Here is a 21853-nt window from a genome sequence, read left to right as displayed (position 1 = left end):
GATAATGTTATCTCAAAGTTTTATTAAACAAGGAACAGGCATGTGCATGCAGATAGGCCCCACATGCTCCTCACGCACCTGCCCTCTGACCTCCTACCTGATTTTTCACAAAATGCGGTTTAGTTTCTTTCCTTCATGCCGCACCTGAATTGGATATCAAAAATGTTAGCCTATCTGTCAGATTTTTCTTGTGGAGCACTCATAAAGCTGAAGCCATAGGCCAATAGTTAAGCTCTGACATGTCAATATCTTCAGCTTCATCTAGCCCGTCATTGATAGACTATTATTGAATCTGCCTTAACCTTTAACACATACTTAAAATTATAGATGTATAAATAGATAGATAGATAGAAAGAGAGAGAGAGAGAGAGACAAAGATAGATAGATAGAAAGATTTAAGTTTCAAGTTTATTGTCATAGACTTGATAGAAATGGAAAGTCCAACACCTTCAACTCTCAAATCATTACTGAACCTTTTCAGCATTGTGACAGGGCGCCTTATCCTGCTGAAAGAGGCCACTGTCATCAGGGAACACCGTTGCCATGAGGGGTGTACACGGCCTGCAACAATGTTTAGGTAGGTGGCGCGTGTCCAAGCAACAGCCACATTAAGACCAGGACCCAAGGTTTCTCAGCAGAACATCACACTTGCTCGTCCAGGTTGCCTTCTTCCCATAGTGAATCCTGCTGCCATCTTTTTCCCAGGTACAGGGCCGGCCATCTGTGCTATAAATAACCCTGTCTGATATAATAGAACCCAGACTCTGACCCAGTCGTCTAGTCATCACAATTTGGCCCTTGTCAAAATCAATCATACCCTTACGCTTGCATATTTTTTCCTGATTCCATCACATCAACTTCAAGAACTGACTGTTCACCTGCTGAATAATATATCCCACCCCTTGTGCCATTGTATCAAGATAATCAATGTTATTCACATCACGTGTTAGTGGTTTTAAAGTTGGGCTGACTGGTGTCAAAATATGTATAATGTTTACTTGCAAAAGGTTAGTAGGGAAGTAGGTCACGTCTTTGTTTAATGCCCGCTATTCTTTGGCCATGTAACGGCTTCACATCATATAATAAACATTTACTGATAAGGTACACAACAAGGAAATACACATGAAATAAGCAAACATTTTTTGGCAATTTACCGTAAGACGTGCCGAGGGTCAATGACTACTTTTGAAATGATTAACTAAGAGGATTGATGCGTTGTCAAAAGTGAGAGCTTAGGTTAAGACTTGTGAACTCTTCATGCTCATAGCTTCTCACTAGTGATGAGCATTTGCCCTGCCCCAGGTTTAACACCTATGAACCATTCTGATTCAAATAACTTGGATACTTGATTAAGTAATAATTAGTGTGCTTTTCTTAAATTCTTCTCAACTGTGTTCGAGAATGTAATGATTTGAGAGTTGAAGGTCAAGTCTATGACAATAAACTTAAAACTTAAATCAGTCTAACTTTCTATCAATCTATTTATCTATGATTTTTGTCTTTCACTCTCTCTCTCTCTCTTTCTATCAATCTATCTATCATTTTAAGAAGGCCTACGAGTTATGGGTTAAGGCACCTTTAATAATAGTCTAGATATGAAGGTGTGGATCAAGCTGAACATGTCCTTGACATATCAGAGTAACTATTAGCCTATGGCTACAGCTTTATGAGTGCTCCACAAGAAAGAGCAGACAGATGACAAATCAGGTCAAAGGTCAGAGGTCAGAGGGCAGAGGGCAGGTGCGTGAGGAGCATGTGGGGCCTATCTGCATGCACATGCCAGTTCCTTGTTTAAAAAAACTTTGAGATAACATTATCAATTCACAAGCTGTTTATGATGCATATCATCAGACTGCCCACATTTCACCATATAAAATAATGCTCTCAACTACAAGGCAACTCATTACTCCAAACTAAAGAACACAGAGGACTACATTTTCCAAGGAAGCCGGCGCCATGAAGACTATGACATTCATTTTACTCCTCTCTCTGGGTCTCGTATGTGCTTCAGGTAAAAAAAAAAAACATCTGCACTTCTCAGCATTTGTACATGAGGACTAATCATTGTAATAGACTATACAAAAGTATATTATGATAATATGACAATGATAATATCGTATTTTCTCATGTCTACCACTGTTTATAATATACCATGTTAGGCTACATATAAATTCCAACCACAGAATAGGGAAATTCTATGATTACAACTCTCTTCAATAATGACTCATTCTAGTGACGTGTATTTTAACTGTGGTTGTAATTCCAGAGCTCATTATCCCTTCAGAGAACAGGACTGATGATTCTCTCCATGTTCAGGGTAAAAAAAATAGTTCTTTTTCTCTGCTTCCTAACCCTGTTGTCAGTCAGATCCTTGATTTTTGATGTGAGTCGTGTTTAATATCTATTATGGTGAGTAGTTGCACAAATTCCAGTTTGGGCTGTAGGTTAAAAACAAGGCCCCAGCACCAGATGGTAGCCAATGTCATATGTAACTTTTTCTGTTTGTCACAGAAAGATTAAAAATACAAGCTAGCGACTTAAGCTTTTCAATTTTTTGAACCCTAGTGTACTCACGAAACCCCAAATGCCCTGCGGGTTGGCAACAATATGATGAACGCTGCTTCAGGTTTATCGACACTGCAAGGACATGGGCAGAGGCAGAGGTTGGTTCACAATAAACAAACAGTTAGTCAAATGCATGCAGCGGTTTCATTTCTGAACAAATACAAAAAATAAGTAAGCAAATATGCTGTCACTTTTTCCATTTCTTCTATTATTTTGTATTTCTTTCCCCAGCGCTTCTGTTCACTGCAGGAAGGTAATCTGGCGTCTGTCCACAGTCTTTCAGAATTTAATTTTATTGAAGGACTAATAGTGACAATTACTCATGGTACACCGCGGACTTGGATTGGTGGTTCAGACGCCCAGCAGGTCAGGATAATTCTTGTCCTCAATCAGTGACATTATCTTATTGGCTCTGCACACATGACAATTAAAGGTGCATTAAGGATTAATAGCTATTCGCTAAAGGTATGCTAGCAGCTAAAACTAACGAAATCTCTTGAAATGTGCTGACTTTGACATTATGACAAACGAATTACTCAACGACTGTCCTTACACAGTCAAACATCAATCATGTGCAACACAAGACTAAGCAAGACGGCAAATAAGCTACTTACTAGATCGGCAGAAGGTAATCAAAGTCAGGTCGGCGGGCATCGGCAGGCAAAACTACAGAAGGCAGTTATATGCCTATCGACCCTGCTATGCCATTTTTTTTAAGCTGTTATTTTAAGGTTAAACTGCTTATCCTAACCCTAATCCTGAAGCATAATTGTTGCATATTGTGCCTTTAACATCCTTTGTCATACAGACGCCCTTCTAGACGAGGCTAGATTCACCGTCAAGTGGTGATAATGAGGTCGTCTGATCTCTGGTTTCTCTTCCTCTGTGCAGGAAGGACTCTGGTTTTGGAGTGATGGATCCCGATTTTCATTCGTCCACTGGAGCTCAGGCGAACCCAATAACGCAGATGGTGCTGAGCACTGTCTACATGTGAACTATGGAGGTGAGTTACATTAAGTTATTTAAAGTTGCTCAAATCAGCCCACTATGTCAGTGAAGTACTGTGTAAAAATTCACTTTGTGATGTGGTGTTTTGGTTTATTGTATGCCCTCTCTGAAGGAGATCTGCGTTGGAACGATGTGGGCTGTTCAGAAACATATCCATCCGTCTGTGCAAGAAGAGTTATTTCAGTTTAATATTATTTTCACTGGTTGCCATGAAAGCTGTGGTTTCTGGCCACGGCAATTTATTGATAATGCATCTCAAATATGTTGACATCGTTGAATTGGCATTTTACTCTTTTTTGAAGATTTTATTTCTTTTTCAGTATCCTTTGATATTTAGGCTGAATCCCATTTCTCCCGCTACCCCTTCGTCTTTCCCCTTCCCCTCCGTTTTGCGCGTTCATGTGGAGCGGTAGGGCTGTCCCAATTCACGTTAAGACAGAGGGGTAGGGGAAGGGGAAGCGCTTTCTACCACTCCAAACGGAGATTTTCCGAGGGCACACTTCAAACGGAGGGGTATACTGATTTCCCTCAATGCATTGCGAACCCGTGATCATTAAAGAACAAACATCGCGCGAGTCCATTTAAAAATGTCGGAAACAGCAGGGAAAGCATCACACAAATTTAAGTATTTTCTTTGTAATTCATGATTTTAAAACTTGTTTGATGAAATGTTGCATTGTGTAAATAACAGCTGCAGGCGCCATGTTTGTTTATGTCTGGTGAGTGACAGCTGTCGCTCTCCGGTAACGTAACAGCCAACGCTTCGTACTGATGACGTACGTAATTGTTGAAGTGCTATCCCAATTCGAAGGGCTAGCGTTTCAACCCCTTCCGCTACCGCTCCGTTTGAAAAAGCGAAGGCGAAGGGGTAGGGGTAAGGGTAGCGGTAGAGATGAGAAATGGGATTGGGCCTTAATGTTTTGTTACAGTCTTTGATTGTTTTTCCATTGATTTATTTATTTGATTTCCTTTGGTGACTTGATTTGTTGTACTACCCTTTATTTGCCTTCAATGTCTGGTATTCCATCTGGTTTAGAAATCTGTATAATTTCCCACCATGTTAGAAATGTGCAGCTAGGGTATGTAAATAAACGTGTCCGGATCTGTGCATTCTGTGGCTTGCTGTGGTGTCAGGGCATTGAAAGAGTCTCAGAGGTGAGCTACTGCATGGCCATGTCTCCGGTGTCCTCCAGCTGAAGTAGTTAGGCAGTGAGGTCATGAGACAGAAAACTCACAAACCTGAAATACCCTGTTGAGCGCCGTTCCTTAAGTTATAGTGCAATATCAGCTTAGTTAAAACATAACACATTATAATATTAAAAAGGCTTAAAAAGGAGAACAAGAAGAAATGCATCTTTAATTCATAAAGACCAGTGGCAGGCATAAAACAATGTTTCTGTGCACCACTTGATACACAGATCCAGTCACCATGCCACTGCTGACCAAGGCAGCACCAAGGAAGTCCTCCCATCAATTTCTGTTCTGAGAGATGTGACCTACTCCCCTCTTAACCTTTTGCAAGTAAACATAATAAATATTTTGACACCAATCAGCCATCATTAAAACCACTGACACGTTAATAACATAATAACATGATTATCTTGGTATAATGGCTCATGTGAAGGGGTGGGATATATTCTGCAGGAAGTGAACAGTCAGTTCTTGAAGTTGTTGTGTTTGAATCAGGAAAAATATGCAAGCGTAAGTTGATGAGTGACTGACAAGTAAGACTTTATTTATATAGCACATTTCGTACAAGAGTTGCAGTTCGAAGTGCTTTACTTAAAATCAATAAAAGCAAGCAGCAAGAGCAATATATTGAGTATAATAATGATCAACATCGTATCAGAACCTGATGTTCTGATAGGCTTCTTTGATTACAATAATCATGATAAAAGGTATAAAAGTAATAAAAGCCTTCTGCCTGGTCTTTAGCTCAGTCGGAACCATAGTGTTGCTTCATAGATTCCGTCTTACCCTGTTAAATATTTTCCCTAGTTATATTTCCGCCCAGAGGCCACTCTTCCTTCTATAGGCCTTCTCGACTTCTTCCACCGAGTGCGTAACTTCAGTAGGGACACTAGCTCTCCTTTACAGGCTTAAGGAATGTGACCGCACTCAAGGGACTAGAAAATTCGTTATAGGGAAATATCTGTGAGAATAACAGGAGATATATTGAAGCCACAATATGATCTCTGACAGTGCTATGGTACCCTTAAAACTGTTTTTTTTTTTTTTTTTTTTAGTTTTACTAAAAATAGTGCAAGTTACAACACACAAGGAGTCTTTCTAACTCTAGAAACGTTAATAAAATGCTTTGGTTAAAATAATTTTTTTTAAAGTGTCTAGCGTGTTTGCTTCCCTAATAATAATGGGTAATGTGTTCCATAATTTGGGGGCGTAGTTGACCAAGGTCGCATCACCAATCTTCTTATGACTGCTTCTGGTGACCTGTAATAGACCTGTATCTGATGATCGCAGTGTTCTAGCTGCTGTGTAGTTAGTAAGAGAGTTAGCAATGTAGCTAGGTCCTTGTCCATGGGCCAAATTGTGATGACTAGACGACTTGGTCAGAGTCTGGGTTCTTTATACATCAGACAGGGTTATTTATATCACTAATGGCCGGCCCTGTACCCAAACCCAAGGTTTTTCAGCAGAACATCACACTTGCTCGTCCAGTTTGCCTTCTTCCCATAGTGAATCCTGCTGCCATCTTTTCCCCAGGTACAGGGCCGGCCATCTGTGCTATAAATAACCCTGTCTGATATAATAGAACCCAGTCTAGTCATCACAATTTGGCCCTTGTCAAAATCAATCATACCCTTACGCTTGCATATTTTTCCTTATTCCATCACATCAACTTCAAGAACTGACTGTTCACCTGCTGAATAATATATCCCACCCCTTGTGCCATTGTATCAAGATAATCAATGTTATTCACATCACGTGTTAATGGTTTTAACGTTGGGCTGACTGGTGTCAAAATATGTATAATGTTTACTTGCGAAAGGTTAATAGGGGAGTAGGTCACGTCTTTGTTTAATGCCCGCTATTCTTTGGCCATGTAACGGCTTCACATCATATAATAAACATTTACTGATAAGGTACACAACAAGGAAATACACATGAAATAAAGATTTTTTTTTTTGGGCAATTTACCATAAGACGTGCCCACGGCCAAAGACTACTTTTGAAATGAGTAACCAACAGGATTGAGGTGTCAAATGTGATAGCTTAGGATAAGACTTGTGAACTCTTCATGCACATAGCTTCTCACAAGTGATGAACATTTGCCCTGCCACAGGTACAACTCACTGAAGCATTCTGATTCAAATAACTCATTCAGACGAAACTCGATTAAGCAATAATTCAATTTGAATTCAATTTTGTGCAAATTCACTTTACTGTCCTCTGAAGCTGCTCTCCACACTGCTATGAAGTAAAATCTGTGTTGGAAAATAATGTGAATTCCAAAGCTAATATTTGTCAGTTGATGTTATGAACAGAAATTGTCTGGAGGACTTCCTTGGTGCTGCCTTGGTCAGCAGTGGCATGGTGACTGGATCTGGGTATCAAGTGGTGCACAGAAACATTGCTTTATGCCTGCCACTGGTCTTTATGTAATAGAGATGTGTTTCTTCTTGTTTTTTCCTTTTTAAGCCTTTTTAATTTCATAATTTGTCTTGTCTTTCTTTTAACTGAGCGGATATTGCACTATGACTGAAGAAACGGCGCTCAACAGGGTATTTCAGGTTTGTGCCAGTTTTCTGTCTCATGACCTCACTGCCTAACTACTTCAGCTGGAGGACACCTGGGAGATGGTATATTTTTCTTTTGCAATGTAGTTTGTTAAAACAGGGCACATAAAGAGGTGTGGAAACAAAGTGAAGTTTCCAACCACCAACAGGTGGCGCTATAGGTGATATCAGTCAGGCATATGTACGTGTTCGGGCCGGATCCAGCGTCCACCCTAAGACATTTTCTCTGGATCAAACAATGTACGCAAGAGTTATAAGAGACTTTGTGTTTTGTGGCAAGTACTGGCAAGTTGGCAAAGTTTGAGGGTCTGCCACGCCCACACCTTCCGACTAATGAGAAAATCTTCTATAACTTTTAGTCGCCCATGGCTGAAGAGTAACCGCACCACATGTCAAGGCGTTAGCATTAAATCTGTCGGAGGAGTTCGATCAGATGCAAGGTGTGCAAAATTATTTTGGCGTAGCCTGACGGAATTCGGTACACGTCTTCATCATGCTTGGCCGCACCAAAAAGTCTCTTGACGCCATGGTGGCAGGTCCACAGGAAGTTGGCCATTTTGAGTGGAAGATGCATTTTGACAGCGTTTGCACACCTCGCATCTGATCGAACTCCTCCGACAAATTTAATGGTAACGCCTTGAAATGTGGTCAGGTTACTCTTCAGCCATGGGCGACTTAAAGTTATAGAAAATGTTCTCTCTAGTCGGAAGGTGTGGGCCGCGTGGCAGACCCTCAAACTTTGTCAACCATGACTCATTCTGTGCCAAAACCTACTGAACAGTTCGGCGGTCATATTTTGTAACGCTTTGCGTTACGTCTAGTTTACACAGGTATTGACAGATATTCTTCAAAAACAAACAAAAATCATTGAAGGTGGTCAGGTGGTATTTTATTTTAGTTACAGTACAAAATAATACAAAAAATGGCCTCAGTAAAATCCTGGATGACTGCTTCTTGGTTGACAGTGCACTGTGGAGTTTGTAGTTCAGAAGGGAATGAGTGCACAGTACTGTGTCATCTGTTCTTCAGGACACAGAGGATAAAGAAGGGAAGGGGTTCTGTTTACTGACAACAAGTTTCTGATGCTGATGAGAGATGTATCCTTTGATGTGACCCTAAGAAAGATACATATGAAAGTGTTATCACCCTCTACAACAATGACTGCACACTAGAGCACCAGCCTGATAATACACCACCTTGGTTACGAATGAACACTGGCAAATATTAACTTGAAATTTGATTGGCGTTAGCTACTCCACTGCTATTCCATACATGATACATTGTATGGTCTTTCAACTCTCAGTGAAGCCACCAACAGGAAAGATTTCTGATATCCATGGCATTGCAGATGGACATGATTGCCGATGGAAACTCAATATTTGAATAGCAGAGCAGTTAAAGCAAAACTTCTGCGATAAAAGATCTTCAAAGGAAATTATATCATGGCACAGTGGATGGAATTCTAGTCATCAGTCCCCCGTCATCCAGGGATGTCTATCCAAGCCTTAGTTATAGGGCTTTGTTCAGGTCAGATGCAAGGTTCATATGTAACTCTAATCAGGCCTTCAGAATAACATAATTGTAGGACTAGAGGCATTTTCACATAAAATGCAGAGATTTAGATAATCATATGTATATCAACATGGATTGGTGCTATTCAGTGTTATAACAGATCAAGTCTACTAATGGACACATCACCACACTTTCCTCAGGAATAACTTCAGAAAAACACTTTACTAAGTCTAATACTTATGAAATCTAAGAAAAGCTCCTCTTAATTCATCAGATATTACTAATTAGATGTTTTATTTCTTTGCTGAAATCATAAACCTACTGCACTGCAGTTTGTTCGGTGATTCCCGTGAGGTCAAGTACCATAATTCAATGTTCCTCACTAAGGGTGACCAGTGCAGTCGCACCATCCCACTGTTCCCCTGTGTCAAACATACATTCTCACGAAGTAACCGTGAGTCTGCTCTATTATACCCTCACAAACTGAAAGCATAGATTATACTTGGTAGAATGTCCCCAAATTGCTTTTGAAGCTAGCTGCTTGCTAATGAACGTTCAGATTTTTGTGAAAAGTAGTAAACTGCTTAAGACACTAAGCATCTCTAAACCACCCATAGCACCCCATGAATTACCATAATGGAAAAGACTACACATTTTAGTTTCTGAGTTTCAGAAGAGCGCCAAATGTATTTAAAAAAATGTTTTAATCTTTTTTACGTTTCTGAATTTCTGTGAATTGAATCTCTGTAAGAGAAAACATGTTGTCATTGTGTTGTTGCTGCTGCTGTTGTTATTACAATAATTATACTGAAAACCGTGATTCATTCTTAAAACCGAACCAAAAACAATCAAACCACTCTGTACTATTACAAATGTATGCTCGAACCGTCACCAGGCTCTGTCATGTGTGGGTGACTGGAGTCTTACCATGTAGATGAGATTGGCCAAGAGGCACTGCACCTCATCGATATCCACGTCCTCCACCTGCATCATCTTAAGAGCCACTAGAAATGCATCAAGGGGCAGCTGGTGTGTCCTCAGGAGATGGTACCTGCACATACAGCACCTACAATCAAACTCTGAACTAGGCTTTTCAAATATGTACTGGTTTATTGTGCACTGTTGAACCATTTCTTCTCTTTCTTAAGAGCTGGAAGAATGGCGTAGTAGGGCAATGTCCACATACAGTCCGGCCTTTAACATAACCACACAAATCTGCAATGACACGTACACTTTCTTGAAGAGGTTTCTGTAGGTGATTATTTTCAGCTTCTCAAGGATGAGGAAGATCCCGCAGCGGATGAAGAAGGTCTCGTGTTTGGTCAGCGCCTCGTTGAGCAGCAGCAGGTTGCCCTCACTTTTGACAAGATGGAGAAAAGAGGGAGATGTTGGGATAGCAGGCAGAGAAAGATGGAGAGAAGAGGGATAAGAAGGGATAGCAGTCAGAGGAAGATGGAGAGAAGAGGGAGAAGAAGGGATAGCAGTCAGAGAAAGATGTAAAGAGAGAGACGTTGGGATAGCAGTCAGAGAAAGGGTGGAGAGAAGAGGGATAAGTTGGGATAGCAGTCAGAGAAAGGGTGGAGAGAAGAGGGAGAAGAAGGGATAGCAGGCAGAGAAAGATGGAGAGAAGAGGGATAAGTTGGGATAGCAGTCAGAGAAAGATGGAGAGAAGAGGGAGAAGTTGGGATAGCAGTCAGAGAAAGATGGAGAGAAGAGGGAGAAGTTGGGATAGCAGTCAGAGAAAGATGGAGAGAAGAGGGAGACGTTGGGATAGCAGTAAGAGAAAGATGGAGAGAAGAGGGAGAAGTTGGGATAGCAGTCAGAGAAAGATGGAGAGAAGAGGGAGAAGTTGGGATAGCAGTCAGAGAAAGATGGAGAGAAGAGGGAGAAGAAGGGATAGCAGTCAGAGAAAGAGGGAGAGAAGAGAGAGATGTTGGGATAGCAGTCAGAGAAAGATGGAGAGAAGAGGGAGAAGTTGGGATAGCAGTCAGAGAAAGAGGGAGATGTTGGGATAGCAGTCAGAGAAAGATGGAGAGAAGAGGGAGATGTTGGGATAGCAGTCAGAGAAAGATGGAGAGAAGAGGGATAGCAGTCAGAGAAAGATGGAGAGAAGAGGGAGAAGTTGGGATAGCAGTCAGAGAAAGATGGAGAGAAGAGGGAGAAGTTCGGATAGCAGTCAGAGAAAGATGGAGAGAAGAGGGAGAAGAAGGGATAGCAGGCCGAGAAAGATGGAGAGAAGAGGGATAAGTTGGGATAGCAGTCAGAGAAAGATGGAGAGAAGAGGGAGAAGTTGGGAAAGCAGTCAGAGAAAGGAATTGTACTAGATAGACAGAGATCAGATGCGGTAAAGGACAGATATGTGAAGATAAGGGAATGGCAGATTTGCATACCTGACAGCTTTGGTGACATCGGTGAACTGCATGAGGTCATACTTCTGCAGGAGGGAGGGGCTGGGCATGTGACCCTGAGAGGGAAGGAGGAAAGATGTGTGACACAATCAGAGCTGTATAATGTCTGGGTCACTTGTGTTCTCCAGACATGACTAAGGCAATTCCCATCAAAAGAAGAAACAGACTTCAAAACTGCAGTCCTCTGAATTTGTCGTTTTCCATGTTCTGTATCTGTTTAAGGGGGGATGCTAGGGAATTTGAAGTTTTTCTTTTGTAAAAGCATCATGGATAAACCATGGTCCTTCTACTTACATCAGAGGGGGTGATAAAATGTATTGTAATAAAAGTATCAATTCGATACAACATGACTATAAAAATAAACAGAGTATTTAATGTTGCACCGTGTCTTGTGTCTCGGTGAGTGCAAACAGCTGAGCTCGAGCCAATCAAAGCAGGGTGCTGCTATGTGTAGCCTCAACTTCTGAAGGACTTTCAAAAGGTTTGCTCATTTCAGTCTATTAGCAAAATAACTGGAGGTCTAACCAATCAAGCCCCAACCCCATCCCCCCCCACCCCACCCCACCCCAACCACCAACTACACCAATTCACCAAAGATAACTGGTGCACTGTTACAATTCTGTTTTTGTTAAATTATTATTTGAATTGTTTATTATGTATTTATTGTGTGTATCATGTTGCCCTGTAGCCCTACAGAAAAGAAATGTTGTTACCCTGTATGTGTGGCACATGCATAACCTGCATAATCTGTGTCTTACCAAGAGCATCTTGACTGGAAGGAGATAGATGAGAATCAATCTTTTGTTTCTCTGGCAGGAACGATGGCAATGTTGAAAGGCAAAAGACAAATAAGCCTCCGCTGGAAAAGAAAGGGAATGAATAGCCTGAAAATACTGTTCCGTCACATTTCACTACTCTAAAAACATGTGATACACTAGGTGCAGACTGAGGGTTTGACTTTGGGATTAGTATTTTGTAATGTATTTTGCAGCTAGGGAACCATAGCCACCAAGTAACATATTTACTGCACCAGTCAAAGGCAGAAGTAAGGTCCTCGCCTCTCACCTAGTTTGAAGTCGCTGTCGAACATGGCCTTCCTGCCAACGTAGTACTTGTAGGTGATCCTCTGTGCCATGCTGTACTCATCCTTAAGGTTGGAGCTGTCAATCGCCCGAATAAGTGGTTTGCACAAGTGCAGCTTACTGATCTATGGAGGGGTTCATGAAACACACACATAAATGCAAATTCACAGAATAACGGTGGTAATTAATACGTATCGTCATGTCCTTGTTCAAGATCCACACCTTGAAGTAGATCTTGAAGAGTTGGTTGATGAGGAAGAGCATGCCCCACTTCTTCGAGTCATCAATGCCAGCCCGGCTAGAGAACAGGACAGAAGTATCGGGGTGTTAGGGGAGAAAAAGAAGCCCATTTCTGCTGCCGACTCTGAAACTTGTATGCCCGTGTGTGCACATGTTCTTATAATAATAATAATAATTCATTTTATTTTTAACGCACTTTTCATTCCAAGGAATCTCAGAGTGCCTACATATTAGAAATTGACTATAATAATACAATAAAATTAAAAACAAATTTAAATATTAACATAAGCATAACAGAAAAGATTTAACACAAGGCCAGAAATGCCTTCCTGAATAAAAAACTTCTTACACTTGATACGTGTATACTGTACATATTCTTTGGTAGTTTACTTCAGCAGTAGCTAGCTGATGTATTATTATTCCATTAAACTCGATCACATCTATCATCTATCACTCCAAACAAACACAGCATAGATTTTTTGTTTTCAGGAAATGACCAAATATTTTTTACCTGGACAATCATGATAATTTGTTCTAGCGTATCACGTGGATTCAGGGTTTTTTAATTTTTGGTGCTTACGTGCAATTATATTAGCAGTAATGGCATTGCTGCAAGGATGGAACAATTGAATAGCTATATCAAGTAAAAAAGTAAGCCAACAGAAAGTTTAATAACTAACTGTAGATCCTGTAGCTGGGTCAAATAACAGTATGTATGTTGTATCTATGCCAGGATTGTCAGTGTTTACTGAACCATTAATTAAATGTAAATAATAATAATAATAATAAAAATAAAAAAACATATTAGTTCTTCATGGATGTGAATCTTTTTTTTCTTCAAATTCATTTCAAAAGGTGCTTCATCCAAAACAGCGAAAGGTACAGAAAGTACACCAATAAAACATAAATGAGAATTCTCTACTCCCCAGTGGTATCTAGATATTTAAAAAGCTATATTTAATTTGTGACATCTGACTGTGAAATTTCACCAATGGAAACTACAATACTACAAATGCAAAAAAAAAAAAGGCTAAATGAACAGAATAACCAAATGTGTGAAGTGTTTTTATTCTCTTTACAGTTACAGGTTGAAAAGCCACTAAATATTGTGTTTCCATTGACACTTAAAGTAAAGGCCTTGAAACAAATTCAAGTCAAACTAAGTTCTCGGTTACATTCATTTTATATTGGAGGCAGGCAACGGTGACATAGAGAAGTGAAATAAGTTGGAAAAACCTTAATCTTGTTCAAATGAGGAGCAATTTTGGCCTTAATCAGACTGTCTATCATCTTTGCATCTTTGAAAATGCATCTTTGCATCTTTGAACCTTGTCACTCTCCGGACATTGTTCCGTTGCTGACTATGCTACAGAGAACAGCTTGGAGGGAGTTGGGATGTTTAACTTTCGTGTGTCCATTTGATCTGTATTTGAGAGGTTACGGAGTTTTTAGCTTGAATGATCAGTTTTAAGGTAAAGAGCAGAATAAGGCGAAGTAACGTTACACGGTAATACTGACTGCTGACAAGATAATATTGTTTCAGATGAGAACTTGGCATTAGACATGAATCATCTGGCTACATTGTTCTATACCCTAGCAATACTTGGCAATCGTCTTTCAAACTTCAACGATATTAATTCTAGGTGTACATGTCTGTTTTTCTGTCTGTAAGAAAGATAACGCAAACACTACTGGTCTGATTTTCATGAAGCTTGGTGGAGAGTTGAAGCATGGTCCAAGGAAGAACCCATTACATTTCACACTGGATCCAAATAACGGGGCAGAGCCAAAAAACGTCTTTGACTTTTGCTAACATTGCGAGATAGGCCTTTGGCTTTAGCTGAGGTCAGTGCTCTCCCAGTGCCCTTCTAGTTCTGTAATATTATATCAGGACCCCTTGTCAAAACATTAAGATTATTTATCAGATTACTAGCCATTGCTATTATCCATGACGTTACCCAAGGTCAATTAAGCAATATAGCACGAGTGGGAGTGGGAGGGACAATTCTACAGTCAACAAATTAACATTTCAACACGAAGTTATTGATTAAAAATGGTTTATTTCGCCATTGTTTCTCCGCAACAAAAAATAGTTCCATTGTCAACGTCTTGGTTTGGAATTTTAAAAACTTTGAATTAACGGTTATCATCAATGCGAATGTTTCATCGCGGAGTGATTTATTTTTAGCTGTGAAAAGTCTGTAGGTAACTGTAGGTATGTTGAAGAATAACCTATAGCATGGAACGTCTCTCGTCCAATCAGAAACAGCTAAATTACGCGCTAGAACCCAATTGTTTTATAATGGTTTTTATATGGTAAGCCAAAAAGAAATTGGGAAAAACTGTGTTTGTATGTGTGTGTGTGTGTGTGTGTGTGTGTGTGTGTGTGCATATACTCACTTATCACTGGCACACACTCTGAAGCAGCTCATTAACTGTTCAGCTGCTTTCTCCAGCATATCTCCCACCTTGCCCTTGCTTTTCTTCAGCAACTGCTGTTCCGCCTGCCCAAATGAAAACGCATCAAATTAACAGGATATCGGAGAGAGGGACGGGAGAATGAAGGCATCAGTTTGCAGGAACGGAATGTTGCCGCAGACCAAACAATTGCTGATGATAAAAACACAGCATAACAACAGATACAAGACCTTGGGTCCTGGACCTTCTCAATCATTACTGAAGATGAAAACACAGCATAACAACAGGTACATGACCTTGGGTCCTGGACCTTCTCAATCCATTACTGAATTATTTGAAATCAACTCACATTATTGGCAAATATCCGTAAGTCCAGAGCAACAGCAAACATCATTGGCAATGCCCTGCAAATACCAGATAGTATTACTTACACCATAATACAACAGCCAAATAGTTGCTTTTAGCATTTAACATAAAATTTACCATCACTTTCCCACAACAGCCGGGTCTCTTTTAATGACCAACCTCAGATAGAGGTTGAATATGAATTACATATAAGTCTCTTTTAAAGGCCAGGTGAAAAACATTGGTAGGGGATGAGGTCGTAATTACATTTACCCTAACCTCAAGAGGGGTATCTTTTATGCACATGGATGAAGCCGTACAAATGAAAGTGTAAATTATTATTCATTGTCTCAGTAATCACACGTCCTATGGTTTAGTTTTTTAGTTATTATTATTACATATGTATAAGTGCTGCTTCTCCCTATAGGAGTTTGAGATCCAACACAGTTCCACCTCTCAAATGTTTGTCTTGCTCCTGTGCACCGGACATCTTTTTGATAGACCCACCTACTCCCCAGTAATTGTCATCTTTCATTAGTCCATTTTCCAACTGTCCCTTTGGCAGAGACATCAAATGATACAGATTTGGGGGAGAAGATGAATCTTGACTATGAAGTATGGTGGGGAGACCACCATAACTTGGGCTGCTTTTTAGCTAAGGGCTCAGACTCATTGTATCATTAGGGTAGCTTTCTATCAGCTGAACAATGTGCATGTTATGTGTTCAGTTGATGATGATGTTTAGCAACATATCAAAGAATCAATACGTACCATATTTGACATGGTTTTTGATGGTATTTGATGTTACACCCATCATCAAAAGATATTACTTAGTATTCTCTGACTACAGCAACCATGATTTCTCTTATATATTTTCTCAAACGTAAAAAATAATTGTTGTTCAAGAGTTTTGCAAAGAGTTTGGCATCAATGTGTGTCCAATGACCTTTACCTAACACTTCCCTGCAGTGGTGAAATATAAAACTAGAGCTTTTGATGGACAGGCCTGGGGACAGACACAAGCTGCACTACTCTATACATGTAATCTATTCAATCAGGACAGATCCCGTCAAAGATCACCAAATTGGGTGAGCTGCACCACTGATGTCTGTGGTCAGGTGCTGCAAATGTATAAGTTTGGTTAGGTACGCCTCCCAAATATATTGGAATTAAATCGGATGTTGGGAGACTGCAAACAAAGTGAATTTTGTGACTTTGAAATTGTGACAAAACATCGAAGCATGTCTCATCATAGCTGACTCCTAAAATATGAACTACAAAAAGTTGCAATAACACACAATAACAGCAAAAAAAAAGTTCATATAGACTTACCAGTTTTCTTCTTTGTGGGCTTGGAAAGCCTTCAGAAATGACGTGAGATGTTAAAGAGAATTTTGGATAAGAAACCATTCACACACACCATTCAGAACAGAGAGTCAGAATCCTCACAATATGCAGATTCCATTTTCCACGTTACTGAAAGGATATTGTACCACCACCGTCTGACATTTGTACGCCTCCACAAAATCATGATTAGACACGGCGTATATGCACCTGTGAAAGGAGGCAGAGGAATGAGACATAGTTAATCATCCTTTCCAACTAAGTTACTGTTATTATATATATATGTTACATCTTTATTGAGGTTTCCCTGCCAGAGCCTGAGAGCTTTCTATAAAAACAAATAAGAAAAAATGCTCTCAGCCAGACTGTAAACTTTGCCACTGTTGGTAATATAAAGTGGTAATATATATATATATATATATATATATATATAGTGGGATCTGCAAGGTGGACATACAAAGTACCTAAACAATAAAGGATTTGCATCTCAGTACAAAAGCTGTCCTGAATTGTGTTGCATTGGGTTCCTACTGAGGGGCCTGCATTTTAAATAAAGTCAATCTAAACTGTTAATGTTGTTTTACATAAAGCCAATACCCTACCCTATTTGACATTTAGCTGATATTGCAGGGGTTTAAGTCACTTTTGTTGTAAACTGTACCCTTCAAACATTTTGCCACTGCTGTAAGATTCCACTAAAAACAGAAAAACTAATATTGTGAGTATGACGTACCTCAAGTGAGCGGCAACCATCTCATCGTACGGAATCTCAAGCACCTGCTGGCATTTCTCCTCTGGACTTAAAAGCTGTGAAAACAAAAACGTCAAACCAATGACTTAAGTTTAAACCGAAAGAAATATTTTCATTTCAAAGCGGTCAAACCCTAGAAACATGTAGGTGTAATTAAATCAACCTGTTTTCATTCCAGTCTTAGTCCTATTCAGCCATTTTAAATACGTTTGCATGGAGTCACACTAAATTAAAAGTATATAGTTATTATAACAATACTTAGTTGTGCGGCCCGGGTTGTAAATATATCAATTATAAGCACAACCTACACTCATAAAGATGAACATATAGTCGCTCATGTGGACAGTGAGTTTTGAGTTCAAACGCAAATTAAGAACTCGGTCATGTAATGACGTCAGCTTGCTGACTGAAAATCTCCTGGGGGGGCGGTCGCCCTGGCAAAATTAGAAAATGTAGGCACATTGGGGACCATTTTAGTCCTGAAGGACACACAGCAACCTGGCAGCAGATTTCAGACAACTGGTCCAAATGTAACTTAATTGGTTGAGATGGGCCAGAACAGGGTGACATTTTGTGAGATCATGAGATATGAATGGATCCGTGTCTTCCTTCGGTCTGCCCCAAAGATTCTACACAGCTTTGCTCTGCAGTGAGGGCGATTGCTCCCCCATTCAGCTGATCTGATTGTTCATGCACTAGGGTATGGTTTTCCTTCTATCAACCATCTTTGTCTTTTTGATCAAATTCAAAATGACCATTGTCAGTCGGAATCTCATTCATCTCATTGCCTTTTATTAAAGTGGAGAATAACAAAAAATAACAAAAAGGCTCATTATTTGTGTATAGGTTTTGATATGAAAACTTCGATTTAATGATTTTGGTTTCCAAACCTCCATGATGTAGGCTGCCATGCAGAAACATTACCTGAAGCCTTGGGTTGGCTACATGTGGGTGTTTGAAAGACAGAAGCTCCGCACAGAAGGAGCCATCACGTGTGTCAATAGCCTCCAACACCTTTGAAAGAAAGTAAAACATGTTCATAAATATCTCCTTTTAAAGATGATGTTCACTAATCTTTAAAGTTGCTTTATATTTAAGTTGCTCTATTTGTACGTGGCTACAACAGTGTGTAAATATAACTGATTTTTACTTGACAACATAGAAGTTTTCATCTTGGTAACTACACCAACCTGTTGTAGATACTGGTTAATTGTTATGTGCGCCATTATTTCTCCTCAGGGTGGCTAGCTCAACCTGGAAAACAGTAAAATGTTCACATACCCTTAGTCCACATGCAATTATATCCAATGTTCCATAGACCAATCCTACGTTGACAAACATTGTGGCACATGCGCATTGGCTGGTGGCAGATTCCAGTAGGTTGTAACTACTACTATACATTAATTAGATGTATATCAAATAATATAGTCATGAACAAAAATATTGGCACCCCTGCACTTCTGTCAGATAATGCACAACTACTACCAGAAAGTTGTTGCAATTTCAAATGCTTTTGTATTCACATGTTTTTTTATTTAGTTTGCATTGGAAAAACACAAAAAATCTGAGGAATAATGTCAAATCTGACTTTATTTCACACAAAACTCAAAAAATCGACTGGACAAAATTATTGGCACCCTCAATTTAATAATGGGTAGAACACCCTTAAAAATAAAGAAATAAAAATATCTGAAATGAATTGCATCCGGTAACCTTGAATGAGGTGTCTTACACCTCTCTACTGAAATTTTGGACCACTCTTCTTTTGCCAACTGCTCCAGGTCTCTCACATTTGAAGGGTGCCTTCTCCCAACTACTGATTTGAGATCATGCCACCGTTGTGTCATGGGATTAAGATCTGGACTCATCTTGGACACTTAACAACTCTCCAGTGCTTTGTCTAAACGATTTCTGGGTGGTTTTTGAAGTGTGCTATGGGTCATTGTGCTGCTGGAAGACCCATGACCTCTGACGGAGACCCAGCTTTCTGACACTTGGCACTGCATTGCGCCCAAAAATGATTTGGTAGTCCTCAGATTTCCTGATGCCATGCACACAGTCAAGGCATTGAGTTCCAGAAGCAGCAAAGCAACCCCAAAACATCGGTCCAGCTCCACCATATTTGCCTGTAGGGACTGTGTTCTTTTCTTTGAAGGCCTCTTTTCATTGTCTGTAAACTGCTTTACCTAAAAGCGCTACTTTAGTCTCATCTGTCCACAGGACGTTCGACCAGAATGATTTTGGCTTCCCCAGGAAGGTTTAGGCAAACTCCAGTCTGGCTTTTTTATGTCTCTGTGTCAGCAGTGGGGACCTCCTGGATCTCCTACAAAAGCATCTCATTTCATTCAAAAGGCGACGGATAGTGCGAGCTGACACAGTTGTACCCTGTGTCTGCAGGGTAGCTTGAATTTATTTGGAAGTTGTTCTAGGTTTTTTATCCACCATTCAAACAATCTTTTGTTGCATTCTGTCATCATTTTTTCTCTTCCTTCCACATCCAGGGAGGTTAGTGACAATGCCATGGGCTGTAAACTTCTTGAAGACACTGCTCACAGTGGACACAGGAGCATTAAAATCTCTGGAGATGGACCTGTAGCCTTGAGATTGTTCATGCTTTCCTACAATTTCTCAAATCCTTTGCTCTTCTTTCTTTTCTCCATGCTCAGTGCGGATACACAGACACACAACACAAAGGTTGAGTCAACTTTGCTCCATTTTAACTGGTTGCAAATGTGATTTCTATATTACCAGCATCTGTAGCTCGCCACAGGTGAGTTTAAATAAAGATTAAAGGAGCATTAAATGATTGAAATACAATTATTTCTTACAATTTTGAAAGGGTGCCAATAATTTTGTCCAGTCCGCTTATGGAGATTTGTGTGGAATAATATCAGATTTGGCTTTTCTTCTCTGCTTTTTTGTGTTGTTCCAATGCAAACAATAGAAATCAATATGTGAATACCAAAGCATTTGAAATTGCGATTTTTTTTTCTGGGAGAATTGGTACATTATCTGCCAGAAGTGCAGGGTTGCCAATATTTTTGTCCATGACTGTATGTCTAAATTGATTCTATTTACCTTGAATTAGGGTCAGGCAATCAACAGCATTACTCAATGAAAAAGTAAAGCTCCTTATATTAACCAATCATCATATTACTTATGTAGAAACAGATCGTTTCTCCGTTCAGGTCATGTGACTGGTCTTAAACAAGCATCAATTCATATTACTTTCCGGTATACCTATAGTCTACCCTTCCACCTATCCCCTACTGACAGTATCACCAACAGATGCCAAGTAGCATGTTAGCACGCGTTTATCAGTGCTAGCCTGTTGGTGGTGTTTACAAGGCTTTCACGTGCTTTTTAGGTAGTTAGCGATAGCTGGCTCGCTAGTTTCAGACCCAAACTCTATAATGCAGCCGTTAAGTAACAGAATGCAACAATTTGAGATGCACTTCTATAGCCAATCAGTATTGGCATCATCTAAAAATGCATGTTGATGGTATATGGGTATGTGAAGGACAGAAATACACCTGTAATGTCCGGTAGCCACCCAGGCTTAGCACTATAGGTAGGTCTATGGTTTGTCAGCCCGACGTGGAAAAAATATTTAAAAGCTTTCACATTCTGACATTCCCAAAGGACACCAGCTGAGCTACAAGTGTATGGAAGGTTTTTGCATGGTGTAGGCACTTAATCCCAGTTGCCTGCCTTGTTGTTGTCGCTCATCCCCAGTTAAAATGAACCCCAGCAGGACCGTAACACCGGTCGACTTGCCCTGAATAGTCGTTACTTTAGTGGTGTAGACCAAAGACAGAATCTTCGGTCTGACCCGCGATTAGAAAGGAAAAATAAACAGTGTTGCAAAGTATTTAGCTAGGCGAACAACTTTTCCATTGTGCACGTTTCCCAAATTGAAAGAATATTGGGTTACTTGGACTAGTTGGCTGGCTAACGTTAGCTTTGCATTCGAGTATCTGAACTGCACCTACATACATTAGCATTTCAGAAGAGTGAAACAGGCACCGATGACATGTACTCAAATGCACCACAATGCTTACCTAGAGGACTCGCATTGATTATTTTTTTCTCCCCCTTTCATTCAGTATGATGACAAAACTAAGGGACCATTACCGCCAAATTATTTCAATGGCATTTACGGGACAACAGACCCCGTTTATTCTAGGGACATTTTACTGCGTGTACTCACCATCCGTCTTTTTTTGTCAGAATAAAAGTTCAAACTTTTATATTAGTTTTTCATTTATAGAATGAATACCAAAGAAGACTCCTTTAACAAAATAGACGGGCTCCCAACAATACACGATAGGCTGGATAATTCAAACAAACCCGGGTGAAAACTTGAAATGAGTACATGGAATCATTTAGCAGGCAGCGTTCAGTGAGCAACGATAAGTTCCG

The 21853-nt window shown here is 39.9% G+C and overlaps 2 protein-coding genes across 2 annotated transcripts; one reads left to right on the top strand and one right to left on the bottom strand.

Annotated features, from left to right (window-relative positions):
• Positions 1-431: 431 nt before the first annotated feature.
• On the top strand, positions 432-3582 carry LOC308362079 (galactose-specific lectin nattectin-like; the record flags this gene model as incomplete). The annotated part of the gene is made up of 6 exons (XM_080834574.1): positions 432-577; positions 1920-2011; positions 2267-2317; positions 2566-2663; positions 2797-2931; positions 3457-3582. The coding sequence occupies 6 exons, from the start codon at positions 432-434 to the stop codon at positions 3580-3582; spliced, it is 648 nt and encodes a 215-aa protein (XP_080690700.1).
• Positions 3583-8259: 4677 nt separating this feature from the next.
• On the bottom strand, positions 8260-21617 carry pcid2 (PCI domain containing 2). The gene is made up of 15 exons (XM_080834171.1): positions 21493-21617; positions 18622-18685; positions 18356-18445; positions 17414-17487; positions 16825-16890; positions 16669-16710; positions 15341-15395; positions 14974-15077; positions 12556-12631; positions 12317-12458; positions 12010-12110; positions 11234-11307; positions 10075-10200; positions 9771-9894; positions 8260-8446 (listed from the first exon to the last, which is right to left on the bottom strand). The coding sequence occupies exons 2-15, from the start codon at positions 18655-18657 to the stop codon at positions 8357-8359; spliced, it is 1200 nt and encodes a 399-aa protein (XP_080690297.1). The 5' UTR covers positions 18658-18685; positions 21493-21617; the 3' UTR covers positions 8260-8356.
• Positions 21618-21853: the final 236 nt, after the last annotated feature.

This window comes from Sprattus sprattus (genome assembly GCF_963457725.1).
Source record: "Sprattus sprattus genome assembly, chromosome: 3".
Lineage (NCBI taxonomy): Eukaryota > Metazoa > Chordata > Actinopteri > Clupeiformes > Clupeidae > Sprattus > Sprattus sprattus.
This window is presented reverse-complemented; position numbering and strand designations above follow the sequence as displayed.